The sequence below is a fragment of the Loxodonta africana genome, chromosome 1 (genome assembly GCF_030014295.1).
Source record: "Loxodonta africana isolate mLoxAfr1 chromosome 1, mLoxAfr1.hap2, whole genome shotgun sequence".
NCBI lineage: Eukaryota > Metazoa > Chordata > Mammalia > Proboscidea > Elephantidae > Loxodonta > Loxodonta africana.
The window spans coordinates 175163047-175179420 of NC_087342.1; the positions used below are offsets into that span (position 1 = coordinate 175163047).

The window sequence follows — 16374 nt, forward strand, 5'->3', positions numbered from 1 at the left end:
GTTTAACCTCCCGTTGAACAATTTCTGAACAAATCATTCAGTGACATTGGTTACAGTCTTTACAATGCATGAGCATTCTCATTATTTCCGTTCTGGTTGTTTTGTTTTGTGCGTGTTTTTGATTTATTTATTTTGTTGTTGTTTTGGAGAATATACACAGCAAAACATACACCAATTCAACAATTTCTATCTGTACAATTCAGTGACATTGATTATATTCTTCGAGTTGTGCAACTATTCTCACCCTGTGCATGTGTTTTTAACAAAACGTTCATAATAAGGTTTCTAGGCTATGTGTTTTTATTTTATCTTGTCATAGTGGTTCAGTAATACTCCAGCATCCTATAAAATAATCAGCATTATAGTAGATTCATATTTTATGACTTGGAGAGTGGAGGCAGAAAGATTATGCTTTTGAATTTGTCCACAGCCACTAAGGCTACAGCAAAACTACTGTCCACCACTCAATTTAAAACGTTAATTAAATGATAGCAAAATAACCCGTATCATGTATTGACCACATATTTAACGTTTTTGCATTCCGTATATTCAATTTAACTCAGGTACTTAAAGAGCGTCTATGTTGAACTGGACTAGATGGAGAAAATTTCTTGGAGATGGGAGAAAAGTTAATATTTAGGTAAAAAACATGACTGTCCTAAACAGGAAAGGTCATTTCTAAATAGAGTTAGGAGTCAAGTAACGATATTTTAGTTAATGAATAATAAGTTTAATATAAACTATAGATGAAAAGGCCTATAAAAGTATAAAGTACTGTTGTCCTTTAGACTTAATGAACAATTATATCTTTTTTACATTTTATAAATACTTCTATCAGATGATCTCAAAGCGCTTAATAAATAGGACCGCTTAAGGAACATACCATCACTGTGAAGTAGTTATATGTAAAGTTTCATATTTTCAGATGGAGAAGCTAAGGCAAGAGGTCAATCCGATAACAAAACATGGGTGTAGACACAAATAGAACGTAGTTTCCCTTGACACTCAAAACTTTGCTTTATCGTTAGCTAGTTGGGATTTAGAAGTAAGTACTCTGTTTTTATAAAACATCCCAACAAGAAAATCTGATTTAAGTTTTTCCCACTGATAGTAACAACACAAAAAATGCTAAACACAAACGTCTCTGATTTAATAATAATATTTCAACCCAGAATCCATTTTGGGGATCCAAAATCAATGTATTTTTCATGGAACAGAAAACTAAAGTAACACTTTAATTTTAATGTTAAAGGCAGTTTATAGTTTACAAAGTGCTTTCGTTCTATTATTTCATTTCACATCGTGATATTTTCTTTCCTATTATCATCTTAGAAATTTGAGAAAAGCAAAGGGGAGCAGTGGAGAGGAAAGCGAAGTCAATCTCTAGAATAACTGGGATGGACTTCAGTTTTTGTTGGTAAAACTTCTGCATATATCCTTCACTCAGTCTGTGGTCTGGAAGAATACTTTCCCTGGAGTAACTGAAGCAACCTTGCCAAACAGATAAGGTTATAATGGAGAGACTTTGTATCAGGTTTTACCAAATAGTACCTTTTCCTATTCCTAATTGTGAGTTGTGAAGAATGACTGGTGGGGGAAAAAATTCCTGAAGAAATATTGACACTGTATCTGAGGACAAACCAAAAAACCAAACCCGTTGCCTTCGAGACAATTCCGACTCATAGCCACCCTATAGGACAGAACGGAATTGCCCCATAGACTTTCCAAGGGGCAGCTGGTGGATTTGAACTGCTGAACTTTTGGTCAGCAGCCGTAACACTTAACCGCTATGCCACCAGGGTTTCCAACTGAGGACAAGGATGTCTAAACTCCTATATTTAAAGGTTTTTGTATTTTAATATTCTGACCTGGGATTTTTGTGTTTAAAATGTGGTATTTTCTCAAAATGCGAACATCCTTTTGAATTATTTTGTTTCCAATAAAATGATGATGAAGGGGAGTTATTAGAAAGAAACATTGATGTCATCATTAATAATAATAATAATAAATGATAACAGCCATTAACATTTCCTAAGAGCTTGCTGGTGTCAGACACTGTGCTGAGTGCTTTGCAGACATTAATGTTTTAAGTGAGAACTGCTCCTAAATCGCTGAGAAGTGTCAAACTTTAATGAATCCAAAAATAGAATGCACTGCATAATGCTTAAAAAGAATGTTGATGCATCAATAGGAAAGAATTTTGAGAAGGAACTATATATTTAAAAATAACATTTTATATACTCAGTGTGCAAATATTATATATAAGAAAATGAAACTTAAAAAAACTGTTATGTTTAATGCACTGTTATGCAGACATACATACACATTTTTATGAGAATGGAGTCATTATATATAAAAAACCAAACCAAACCCAGTGCCTCATAGCAACCCTGTAGGACAGAATAGAACTGCCCTATAGAGTTTCCAAGGAGTGCATGGCGGATTCAAGCTGCCGACCCTTTGGTTAGCAACCCTAGCACTTAACCACTACACCACCAGGGTTTCTGTTTTATATATATATACACACACATATATACATATTTTGGTTTTTACATACATATATATACTTTTTATAAAAAATAAACTATTTTTTAGAACAGTTTTAGATTTACAGAAAAATTGCAAAGATAGAGCAGCCCCATATACCTCCTCTCCACCCTCCACAGTTTCACCTATTATTAACATTTTGCATTTGTTACAACTAATGAGCCAATCTTACTACATTATTTTTAACCGAAGTCCATACTTTATTCAGATTTCCTTAGCTTTTACCTAATGTAAAAGCTTTTTCTGTTCCAAGATGCCATCTAGGATACTACATACATTTAGTCATCATATCTCCTTAGGCTCCTCTCAGCTACGATAGTTTATTAGACATTGCTTGTTTTCGATGGCCTTGACAGTACTGAGGAGTAACCTGTTGCCTGCTAATCAATTCTGACTCATAGTGACTCTATAGGACAGAGTAGAACTACCCCATTGGATTTCCAAGGCTGTAAATCTTTACAGAAGCAGACTGCTGAACCCAGCGGCTGGTGGAATCAAACTGCTGACTTTTTGGTTAGCAGCGGAATGCTTGACCAGGTGTTTTGTACAATGTTCCTCAATTAAGATTTGTCAGGTGTGTTTCTCATGATTAGACTGGGATTATGGATTTTGGGAGGAAAACCACTGAGGTAAAGTGCCATTTTCATCACATCATATCCAGGGTACGTACTATCAACATGACTTATCACTGTCGATGTTAACTTTGATCACTTGGCTGAAGCAGTGTATGCCAGATTTCTGCACTCTAAAGCTAATTTTTTCCCCCTCTTTCCATACTGTACTATTTGCAAGGAAGTCACTACAGTATGTGCAACCTAAAGTTAAAGAGTGGCAAGTTTTGAGGGTGGAGTATCTACGTAAATTTGTTGGAATTCTTCTGTAAGAGAGGCTTGTCTATTCTCTCAATTTATTTATTTATTCAATGATTTCTTTACATCAGTATGAACTCTCAAATATTTATTTTATATTTTGGATTATAATCCATTCATGCTTTTTTTTTTTTTTTGGCGTGCTTTCATTGCTCAGTTATATGTTGTGGGCAACTTTCTAAGTCAATAAATACAGATGAACGTCAAAACTTCTAGAGGTTACACAGTATGCATTTACTCAATCCTTTACGGATGCAAATTTTTGCTTCCAATTTTTCCCCATTTTCAACAGTGCTGGGATAAAATGTACTTCATCCTTGTGCACTTGTGTGATTGTTTCCTTAGTTTACTACTCTAACCTCATCCCTGAGGCATATTACCCTTGAGCGATGTCCCTCGAGCATGCCTTGTTTTCCTCAGCCTCCGGTATTTTCTTGGCCTGGAATGCCCACCTCCCCCCCATCCCACTTTGCCCACTGAAGTCCGGCGCATGATTCAGGTCTCAGCTCAGAGGCTACTTTCTACAGTAGCTCTTTTCCAGGGTTTCAAAGAGAATTTAATAGTCCCCTCCCCTATTTATTATACATGTATTATAACACTTATCACCCGGGCCTCCTATTCTGCCCCAGGACTCTGTTTTAGGTACTAGTTTATGAATGTGTAAAGGCACAAACGGGAGCGATGAAACGCATCCGTGCACACCCTTGCATCCCAGTGGTGGGCACATAAGGTAACTAGTATGTTTTGACTTTGATTGAAATGAAGAATCAGAGTAACCGAGAAATTAAGAAGCATGCTCCATATGACATAGCTACTCTTCCTTTCTTTTACAGACGTTGGCACTCCATGCTTCAGGGGGACAAGGAGTTGAATATTGGTTCTAGTTTTTGCTTAAAAAGAAACCAGCTGTGCTGTAGTTTAAATACAGTTTTCTAGCTGTCTGTCAATAATGTTTGTTGGTTGAAGACTTTGGCATTACAGTCTTTATTTTCCAAAATGTACATTTTCAACGTCCCAGGTATTCATAGGAAATTGCATGAGTTCGGGAGAATTGAACAGAATTAAGTAAGGGCTCTGATCCTTCCTAGTTTTTGAGTATGAAGATGCCATAATGGAATTTATAATTAGTAAAAGTGGTAAACGTTGAAAGACAAAACAATGTTAGAGTTTGGTTGTGAAGCCGTGTCACACTAAAGAAGATCCCTTACTGCTCTCCTAATGACCCACCCAGCCTGCACTTAGGAGGAGACGCAGGCGGGGTAACAGACACATTTGTGACTCCCACTGGGAAGGAAGAAGCCCCAGGGCACGTGCGCGCGCAGACGCTGACAGACACAGGCTCGCGTCCGCAGGCACCTGGGTCCGCACCCGCGAGGCGGGGGCTAGGAGAGCGCGGGAGGAGGGCGCCGGGACCGTTCTAGCTTCCTGAGCCCCGCCTCCGGCCTTCAAAGGCCCAATCAGCTAGGGGCTCAGGGGGGCACGTCCCGCTGCCGACCACGCCCCCAGCCTGTTGGGGGAGGGTGAGCCTTTAAGGGTGGGCGCACGGGGCTGAGCGGCCCGGAGTCCTGATTCCTGAGGCGTTCGCGTGCTGCTACTGTTCTCGCGCCCGCCTCAGCGCCCTGCGACGCCGGTCCGCCGGTCCGCCGGGGGCTCCACCGCCCTCGCCTCGGCCTCACCAGCCCGCCTGCCCGCCCGGCAGCTCCTCAAAGGGCTCGCCGGGAATTCGCGCCCCTCGCGCTCCTCCCGCGCGGAGGGGGCCGCCTCGGGCCATGGTGCCCTTCCAGGAGGAGTCCGCCGCCGCGCGGGGGACGAGCGAGGCGCCGCCACCCTACCCGAAGCCCATGGAGACCGCTCCGCTGCCTGGCCCGGGACCCTCGGACGGCCCCGAGGCGGCCGCCGAGAAGGTGGAGGTGGAGCTGCCAGGGCCGGTGGGTTCCGAACCTCCTCAGCCCCCCGAGGGCGGCTGGGGTTGGCTGGTGATGCTGGCGGCCATGTGGTGCAACGGGTCGGTGTTTGGCATCCAGAACGCCTGCGGGGTGCTCTTCGTGTCCATGCTGAAGACCTTCGGGTCGGACGACCAAGGCAAGATGGTCTTCAAGACAGGTGAGGCGCCGCGCCCGCAGTGGACAGTCCGGGCGGCGGGCGCGGGGCTCCGAGCGCATCCCGCGTGCGGTGTGTGTCCGCGGTCCGGCGTGCGGGAGGTGGCGGGCGGGAGGTCTGTGCAGTTGCCAGCCGAGCCTGCAGCTCCCCGGAGCTCGGGGTGCCAGCGTGGTTGCGCCTGGGTCTCGCGGTGCCTGTCTTTGTATTGAATCCAGATGCAGGGACCGTGTGTTTGGAAACAAGTCGCAGAACTTATTTGCCCAGGTCTTCCTTCTTCCTTTCTGCAGGGTAGGCTCTAAGAGCATACGGTAGCCTCTCCTCTTCGTTTTTGGAAACAAACAGAACCTTCCAACCCGCAACCACACCGCGCTGTCATTTTCACCGTCTCTTTAGTGACTATGACAGTTGGGCTGTTCGTTTGCCCCCGGGGCTGCAGAGGTGTGTGTGTGTCGGGGCGGTGGTGGGGGTGGCTCGATGAAAGAGATTTATCCCAAGGTCACCAGGAGTTCCAAAGGGAGCCTTGCTAGAGCCACGGTTTCGTGTTTTTTTTTTTTTTTTCCACTTTGTGCTAAATATAGAAAGCCTAGGAGGCAGCTGGATCTGGGACTGGGAAGAGGAAGGTGGGGGGTTGCCCCTTCCTGTTGTGTTCTTTGACGTTTTTTACATATAGTAGACTGGATGAAAAAGGTGCAGACTCGGCATTTTTTTCTTGTGGAGCGTTTTTAACCTTGTTGGCTGATGAGGCAGAAAACAAGTCTAAAACCTGTGAAACACTTTTACATATATTACTCGACCTGATCCTATGAGGTGGATATTGTCAATCCCATTTAGGTGAGAAAACTGAAGCTCAGTGAAATCAAGTGTCTTGGTAGGTGGCAAAATGGAGATGGAACACACATCTTCAGGCTTCAGTGGCTATGTGACCTTAGCGACTAAATCAGGCTCCCTTGCTGCTGTTTGGGGAACTTTATATGACTGACAGTCTTTTTTTCAACCTTAGTTTTCTGTATTTCTTAGGTTTTTACTGTGCATACAGGGAATATGAAGGACTGTAATAACAGCAAATTCTAAGGCAGAGATAGCAGTTGTGGGTTTTTAAACCTTATGTGAATAGTACTGTACTATATGTATCATTTTGCAGCTTGCTTTTCTTTGACTCAACATTATGTTTGAGATTTATCCCAGTGGTATAAGTAGCTCAAATTCTTTCATTTCAACTCTTACATGGTGTTTTCATTGTATGAATATATTCTAATTTATTTATACGTTGTCCTTTTAATGGACATATGGATTGCTTCCAAACTGATTATAAGCAATGCTGCAATGAACATTCTGTACATTGTCTTCTTATGCTTCTGAATGTGGGATGATATTTAACCTGGAATTTCTACTCCTTAAATAGTTGCTGAAGCTGCTAGCGTTATGAAGGTCAAAATGGCTAGGTACAAAAGTGTGAAAAATATATTGTGCCCTTATTTTTCAAGGAAGGCAGCCATTGTAAAGTTTGGCAAGATAGATATGAGTGTGCAGTAGTAAACAGAAGTCATTTTGTGTCTTTTGTAGGTGAGTATCAGGGAGGGAAAAGCTCAAGAAGGAGGCAGAAGTGATAGAGTGAACATTTTAAGGCTACTTCCCACATCATTTAGCATGTTCTTGCGTGGGAATACCCAGGAGTAATTAAGGTTTTTAATGGAGTCCAAGCAACACCAGTCATTTATTTACCACTGTTTTGGCAAACTCAGTTGAGTGGGTCCACTGGTGTCTATAGTTTTTTTTTTTTTTTTTTCATTCTCCCCTCCATCCCTTTTTTTAAAAAAAAAACAAACATATATTTAAATATATATGTAACTTATTTTTTGTCATGTTGAGAATATACATAATAGAACATAGCAATTCAACAATTTTTACATGTAAAATTCAGGGACATTGATTACATTCTTCAAGTTGTGCATCCATTCTCACCTTCCTATTCTGAATTGTTCCTCCTCCATTAACATAAACTCACAGCCCTCTAAAGTTCCTGTCTAATCTTTCAGTTGCTGTTGTCAGTTTGAACCCATATAGATAGTTCTTAAAAGAGCACAATGCTCAAGGCAGACGTTCTTTACTAGGCAAGCTAAACTATGGTTTTAGGAAGACTTGAGATATTTTAAGTTTAAGGTTTAAAGATGATCTCAGGCATCCCTCCTTTTTTCCTTCCTTCCTCCTTCCCTTCCTTTTAGAGAGAGAGAGAACTGCTAGAGAGAGATCGTAACTTTGTCAAGAATCAGAGTTGTGTAATGACAAAATCCTCTACCCATTACCTACCAGCAAAGCTCCTATTGGCTACAATATCCCAATACTGTGGAGCTGAAGATGAGGGAAGGGAAAGGAACCTGGTTTGTTTCCTGAACTCTTTGAAACTTTGTATTTTCAGTTTTGATGAACATCTTTCTCCATTTACTCAGCTAAATTCTTGACAACTCTTTCAGTCACGTTTGTGTATGTGTGGGTGTGTATCATATAGACAGTTATGCAGGCATACCAGTTAAATATCTATGTGCTTACTTGCATGACTGCCATGTATGGTTGTGCTGTAGCACAAGAATTCCCAATTTAGGCTTGAGTGGGGTCTGAAAACGTAGCCTGTGCTTGGGGTGACTTTCATCTAATTCCTTACAAAGGAGCCCTGTGCACTTGTAACGGCCTTGTATAACACAGCAGCTAAATTGAACAATTATACTAGGCAATATATTTACAACTAATACAGCTTAAGGACTGAGGAAGCAAACAGATTTAACCTCAGGTGTGATAAAAAATATGACAAGATAGTCTTTAAGCCAGTTATTATTGAGAATTATACACACAGACACACATGTGTGCAGGTGTTTCATTAAGTCCATCATCTACACAGACACTCAAGTATTTCAGAATACCTGCTTTGATATTTGACTCTGCAGGCTTTTTCATTTTGTATTTCACTGTTGATTGCTGAATAAGATGTGATCATTATATACAATTTTAAAGTACAGCTAAAAAAAAAATCTGGAATTTGTTTAAGGATTTCATTTTTCAACATTTCTGTCCATTTTCTATTACCTTATTCATGATTGATAATCCTGGCATTAGAGGGCAGGCAATTCTGCCTCTACATTTTCATTAGCTTCTTCATAGTGACTAGTCCAAAGATACTCAGGGAGGTGATCTAGAATGGGAGTCTAGGTTTCCAAATGATAGTTCACATTTCTTGAGTGCTTCCTACGTGCTAGGCACGGCACTAAGCACTTTGCGTGCATTCCTATTCACACGTTCTTGAAATCCCTCTAGATAGGTTTTATTAATATCTTTCTTTTCAGATGTGGAAATTTAGGCTTGCAGAATTTTAGTAAGCGGTAGAGCCAGGATTTAACCCCAGGTTTATCTGACTCCAGAGGCTGGAGTCTGATCACACTGCATTGGCTTGGCAACATTTACCAATTCGGTACTGTTTATGTTGATTAATGAAGCATTTGTGATTGGGTGAGTACTATACCAGGCACTCTGGGCTTACAAAAGATGCCTGAAAGACAAGGGTTCTTGTTCTTAACCTTAACCTTACTGTCAATAAATACTTTTCAATTACTAATGTATCTTACTGAAATTAGATTTTTGAAGTGTAGAGAGACTTCCGTGGAGAAACAATATTAATTTCATATGGCATTCAAGCAAAAGTCCAGTATTTCCTTTGAAGTACTGTGAGTTTATGACCCAGAGGTTGCTCCTTTTAGGCTGATCCATGGCAGGATGAAGTTTCCAGGCAGAATAAAATTTCCAGGCAGAATGGAAGAGGAGCCTTTCTTGGGCTCGCTTTTCCTCTTCAGGGTTCTCTAAACTCTTCTTACATAACTAATCGGCCAGAATTTCTCAGGGAAGGATCTGAAGAAATTCACTAAGATATGAGTGATTTGACACATCTTCATGTTAATTCTCAATAATTCTACAAACAGTTACCAGGTACTTAACTGCTCTGTGCTGGGCACTGGAGATAGATGGTGACTGACATCGACTGGAGTGCCTGTTCCCAAAGTGTTTACAAGCTGCCGTGGGATATAAATAAATAGACAAATATAATACCTCCCTGTGGTATTTGCGATGTATCAAGGCTCAATCTTATTCTGAAAGGCTGAAATTCTAGGGAAATTTCAGTGGGTGGTGGCGGTAGGGTGTGGAAGGCATTCGTTGGCCTTTCTACGATTGATTATTAATCTTACTTTATGGAACTAGGGCAAGCTGCACTCCAAGTTTGTCAGTAGACCCAATTAAAAATGTTGAGTGTATCACAGCCCATCATAGTGCCCAGCCCTGATGACCTGGCACTCAGGAATATCCCTGACCCATGCTGCTGTGTCAGTAATGTGGGTCATAAGGAGCAAGTGGAGCTTTCAGTTGCAGTCAGTTCAGTTTTTACCTGTTCACATGTGCGTGCTGCTTTTCTGGGTGGGGAGGAATCAGACACTTTTGGGAAAACTAAAACAAATACTGTAATTAGCTGGAACATAATTTTCCCTTAGAAATCACAACTTTGCTATAACTGCTGGATATTGGAAAACCCATTTTTAGTTCTTTCATGAAACTGATAAAGTGTCTAAGATTCTTTTATGTTGATTCAAGGCCATGGACACTCTGTGGGATCATGCCAGGTTATTTAGTTTTTTATCTACTTTCTTACTGGAGAAAGAAAAATATTTTAAAGGTGTCTTAGTCATCTAGTGCCACTATAACAGAAGTACCACAAGCAGATGGCTTTAACAAAGAAAAGTGTATTTTCTCACAGTAAAGTAGGCTAAAAGCCCAAATTCAGGGTGTCATCTCCAAGGGAAGGCTTTCACTTTCTGTCCGCCTTCTCATCAGTCTTCTCCCTGGACTGGGAGCTTCTCAGCACGGGGACCCCGGGTCTAAAGGACACACTCTGCTCCTGGCACTGCTTTCTCGGTGGTCCCCCTGTCTCTCTGCTTGCTTCTATCTTTTGTATCTTTTTAAATTTATTTTTTAAGTTGTATTTTTAATATCTTTTATATCTCAAGAGATTGCCTCAAGACACAATCTAATCCTGGAGGTTGAGTCCTGCCTCAGTAACACAACTGCCGCCCATCCTCCCTCATTAACATCATAGAGGCAGGATTTACAACATACAGGAAAATCACACAATAGCGGGAATCACGGCCCAGCCCAATTGATAGACACATTTTTGGAGGGACATAATTCAATCCATGACAAATGGTATGTTGACTTTTAAAAAATATCTATTTCAAACAACCATGTTTTCAGGATCAGTATTTAGGGTAGTTAATGATATCCTTTTAAAGAAGTTGTGTCTTTGTGGTCTAAAGGCTTGGTCAAGAAGAACTTTACCTCTTTCAGTAATTTCTAAAACATGTTCCTTAATAGCCTTTCTTGAAAGTGGAGGTCTGTGGCTAAATAAATCTGGAAACACTGTACATTACACTCCTCTCTCATATGTTTAAAGTGCAATTTAAGATATTAAAAATTTAGTAGTTTAAAAGTACACTATCAAAAAGGTCCTGGGAGGGAAGCTTTTTGGCTATAATCTTAAATGCACCTCTGCTTTCCTTGTATGGAGGTAGGTTGCTCTGCAGGCAGTTGGATTTTCAATAACATTTAGGGGTGAGCACATCTTGAATACCTCTCAGCATGGTCTTGCTAGCGTCTCTGAAACGTCAAGTCTTAGTGCTTCCTGAAGTTTTTAAAAAAGGTTTTTATGTTTACAGTTATACTGATATCTACATACTGCAGCTGTATGCTGACACATAAACTTACAGAAATTTTGGTTATAGTTCAGAATTTGATCACTGGCCTTTTTTTTTTTTTTTTGAGAGCTACCTTCATAACCAGTTCTATACCTTAAGAAAGGTTTCAGTAATGATGATTTTCTGATCTAGTTATAGTGAACTAGTAGTCTGGTTCATGGTCCTATACATCTTTCTCTATAAAAACAATACTTGAATTGTTATTTGCCCTGGAATAGGGGTTGAAAAGAAGTTGACAGAGCTTACTTATGGCACCCATTATGCTTGAATTTTTCTCCATCTTAAAACATCCAACCTTATCCTTCCAGATAAACTTATCTGAACTGCCTGCTAAAGCAGATCAATAGGCCACACAAATGGTTCCAGGATTTTTGAATAATAAAGAAATGTGATGTGAGCATTTCATACCCCATTTACAGAATGTTTCTGGAGTCAGAGCAAAACTGACTAGTGAATAGTGTAACTAGTAAATTCTAATTAAGTGCAACAATGTCAGTGCTCCTGTGGTGTTTTATCATGAGATTTTTATTGAAATAATTAATTGCTTAAAGAACCAAATCAACCAAAAATAAAAGTATAACAGAACCATTTCAGGAAAGGTTTTGAGTTGTTTTTTAGAATAAATTTTATTTTGTGCTCTTGATGTGATTTGCTACTTGTTATCTGCGTCCTTGTTGAACCCATGTTGCAGTTCCTGGAGACTCAGTCCCAGGCCATGTTTGCTTCACTTTTCCTGCTATCCTTGGGTATCTTGTATGCCCTGTCGCTCTAACCACCATCTTGGGACTGTTATTTCCAAATCTCTGTGTTCAAGATTTATATATACTGTTTTTGGACAATTCCGTTTGGATGCACAGATACCTCATACTCAACTAAAGTGAACTCATTTTTTTAGCTGCTGCCTGCAATCTTCCCCCACCAACAAAAACAGCAGCCCAATTGCAAACAGACGTATCCCTCGTTCTGAATTCTCTCTCAGTTTGTGACACCTCTGGTTGCTTAAGTCAGAAGCCTGGAATTTGTCTTAATTTCTTATTTCTCCTTTTTTTTTGTATTGATTTTGTTTAATCAGACAAAGTCCTTTTGTGTTTACCACCTTAATGCATCGTAACGGGTGTATCTTAATTCAGACCTTTATTACTTTGGCCTCAATTATTGCTGTAACCATTTAACTGGTCTCTCTGTCTTTAGTTATATACTAGTGATCTTTCTAAAATATTGGGCCACATCAGTTTTGTGTTTAAAAGCCATCAGTGATGCCCATTGCTTTTAGGAAAATGTCAAACTCCTTCCACCAAAGGCCTGCAAGCTGTGGTCCTTACCTGACCACTCACTCTCTCCCTTCTTGATCTTTGTGCTCCAGACAAGTTGAAGGCCTTGCACTTTCCCAAACTTGTCTTGGTTCTTCAGCCTATGTACCTTTGTGTGTGCCGCTCCTTCTTTCAGTATGCTTGTTATTCATTGTGAGATTCCAAGGAAATGGTTGGTCATTTTATTTTTTGTTACAACCCTCAGACATAACAATGATTTTATGTAACCGTTGTTACATTTTGAGCACTTGCAGTGTTTTAGAATAGCTGCGTTTTGAAATTTTCTTTGAGAATAAAAGAATTAAGCTCAAAGTGGAAGACAGAACTTAATTTCAGCCTATTCCAATTTAGTATTCCATGAAAGGCATTTTAAAAATAATTCGTATTTGTTTAAGTGATAATTTGCATAGTCCTTTACCATATACAGGAGGCCTGGTGGCACAGTGTTTAATGTTTAAGTGCTACGGCTGCTAACCAAAAGGTATGCAGTTCAAATCCACTAGCCGTTCTTCGGAAACTATGGGGCAGTTCTGCTCTGTCCAATAGGGTTGCTATGAGTTGGAATCGGTTTATAGTGTGTTATTACCTCCATTTATAGATAGGGAAGTTGCAACTTGGACGGCTGATGGTTGGGTCACATGATAACCGTTTTTACATTCATTAAATTGAATTTAAGAGCATCTTTTTAATTGGATAAAAATATGTACTTTTGTTAAAGTTGCCCTGAAGTGCAGAACCCTGTTGTTTTTTTCCATTTGAAATTGTTTTCTGTATATTTGCCTATATGCTCCCTAAAACCTTAATAGTACCCCAACCCAAGTCATCAGAAATTAGAAGCTGTTTTTGGAACGGAATTCCATTTAGAGTTACCACAACCCAAACAGAAATCCAATCTCATATTCAAATTAAACAAACTTAACAAAAACAAATGAACCCCCAAACACAACTCAGTAAGCTAACCATAGTTCTGTGCACCTGCCTAGTGTGGTGCCACCCATGCAGGAACCTTGAATGTTTTCATTGGCAGTGATTCAGAACAGGCTACTCCCCACACACCCAGGCAACCGCGCTGACCAACCACACAAAAGAGTCAGCCTTTCAGACTTGAATGATGGAAGAAGGCAATGCTTTCAACGTACATGTACCAAATGTGGAAGATCCTACACTTGTCTGTATAACGACAAAAGTAATTTTACTTCTTGCTTATAAGAAATAGAAGTCAAGAGCCGAGGAAATGACTTGCCTAAAGCCAAATTCTGAAGTCAGAAGTATTTTTTTTCATTTCACTAATTTTTAATTATGCAAATAAATATGGAATACAGATTTTGAATAACGTATGATAGGGTCGCTATGAGTCGGAATCGACTCGAGGGCACTGGGTGGGTTTTGGGTACGTGGGTAAAGCAGTGTTTTTAATCCCTTTTATCCTTGTTTCCTCTTGATAAGCATAAAACTGTCATAGTTCTTGAAAATTTTGATGTACACCTTTCTCTTGGCGTCCCTGGTCAGTATAAACGGTTAATGCATTCGATTGCTAAGTGAAAGGTTGGAGGTTCGAGTCAACCCAAAGGCTCCTCAGAAGAAAGGCTTGGTGGTCTGTTTCTGAAAAATCAGTCATCAAAAACCTCACGGAGCACAGTTCTACTCTGACACACATGGGTTGCCCTGAGTCGAAAATGACTTGATGGCAGCTCTTTTGGTCTGGTTTGGTTTACTTTTGTCTTGAGTGGGAATCACTAATATTAAGAGGCTAAAGTCACGCTTCTGTGTTTATCCAGTAGCCAAGGTTTTGTCAAAGTTTACTTTTAGTAGTATTACAGAAATAATTGGGATTTTTTTTTTTTTTTAGTTTTTATTGTGCTTTAAGTGAAAGTGGAGACCCTGGTGGCATAGTGGTTAAGAGCCGTAGCTGCTAACCAAGAGTTCTGCAGTTCGAATCCACCAGACACCCCTTGGAAACTCTTTGGGGCAGTTCTACTCTGTCCTGTAGGGTCGCTATGGGTCGGAATCGATTCGACGGCAAAGGGTACAGTATGGTTAAGTGAAAGTTTACAAATCAAATCAGTCTTTCATACAAAAATTTATATATACCTTGCTATATACTCCTAGTTTGCTCTTCCCAATAATAAGGGAGCACACTCCTTCCCTCTACTCTCTATTTTCGCATCCTTTGGCCAGCTTCTGACCCACTCTGCCCTCTCATCTCCCCTCCTGACAGGAGCTGTCCACATAGTTTCATGTGTCTACTTGATCCAAGAAGCTGATTCTTCACCAGTATCATTTTCTATCCCATAGTCCCGTCCAATCCCTGTCTGAAGAGTTGGCTTTGGGAATGGTTCCTGTCTTGGGCTAACAGAAGGTCTGGGGACCATGACCCCAGGGATCCTTTTAGTCTCAATCAGACCATTAAGTCTGGTCTTATTACGAGAATTTGAGGTCTGCATCCCACTGCTCTTCTGCTCCCTCAGAGGTTCTCTGTTGTGTTCCCTGTCAGGGCAGCCATCGGTTGTAGCCGGGTACCATCTGGTTCTTCTGGTCTCAGGCTGATATAGTCTCTGGTTTTTGTGGCCCTTTCTGTCTCCTTGGCTCATAATTACCTTGTGTCTTTGGTGTTCTTCTTTCTCCTTTGCTCCAGGTGGGTTGAGACAAATTGATGCATCTTAGATGGCCGCTTGCTAGTATTTAAGACCCGAGACGCCACTCTCCAAAGTGGGATACAGAATGTTTTCTTAATAGATTTTATTATGCCGTTTGACCTAGATGTCACCTGAGACCATGGTCCCCAAGCCCCCGCCCCTGCTACACTGGCCTTCAAAGCGTTCAGTTTATCCAGGAAACCTCTTTGCTTTTGATTTAGTCCAGTTGTGCTGACCTCTCCTGTATTGTGTATTATCTATCCTTTCACCTAAAATAGTTCTTATCTACTGTTTAAATAGCGAAAACCCCTCTCTCTCTCCCTCCCCACTCTTGTAACCATCAAAGAATGTTTTCTTCTCTGTTTAAACTATTTTTTGAGTTCTTATAATAGTGGTCTCATACAGTATTGGTCCCTTTACAACTAATTCACTCAGCATAATGCGTTCCGGGTTCCTCCATGTTATGAAATGTTTCCTGGATTCATTATTGGTCTTTATCAATGTGTAGTATTCCATTGTGTGACTATACCATAATTTATTTATCCATTCTTCCGTTGGTGGACACCTTGGTTCCTTCCATCTTTTTGCTGTTGTAAACACTGCTGCAGTAAACATGGGTGTGCATGTATCTGTTTGCATAAAGGCTCTTATTTCTCTAGGATATATTCCAAGGAGTAGGATTGCTGGATCGTATGATGGTTCTGTTTCTAGCTTTCTAAGGAAGTGCCAAATCGATTTCCAAAGTGGTTGTACCATTTTACATTCCCACCAGCAGTGTATAAGTGTTCCAGTCTCTCTACAGCCTCTCCAACATTTATTATTTTGTGTTTTTTGGATTAATGCCAACCCTGTTAGAGTGAAATGGAATCTCATTGTGCTTTTGATTTGCATTTCTCTAATGACTAATGATCGTGTGCATTTCCTCATGTATCTGTTAGCTACCTGAATGTCATCTTTAGTGAAGTGACTGTTTGTATCCCTTGCCCATTTTCTAATAGGATTATTTGTCTTTTTGTAGTTGAGTTTTTGCAGTATCATGTAGATTTTAGAGATCAGAGGCTGATTGGAAATGTCATAGCTAAAAACTTTTTCCCAGTCTGTAGCTAATCTTTTTACTCTTTTGGTG

At 40.5% G+C, this 16374-nt stretch overlaps 1 protein-coding gene across 1 annotated transcript in view; it reads left to right on the forward strand.

Annotated features, from left to right (window-relative positions):
* The first annotated feature begins 5127 nt into the window (after positions 1–5127).
* The window catches only part of SLC16A10 (solute carrier family 16 member 10), a 157271-nt gene continuing 146024 nt past the window's right edge, over positions 5128–16374 (forward strand). The window contains exon 1 of the mRNA XM_003404290.3: positions 5128–5519. Coding sequence (XP_003404338.1) covers positions 5186–5519 — 334 coding nt within the window. The 5' untranslated portion in view covers positions 5128–5185. The remainder of the gene's footprint in view (positions 5520–16374) is intronic.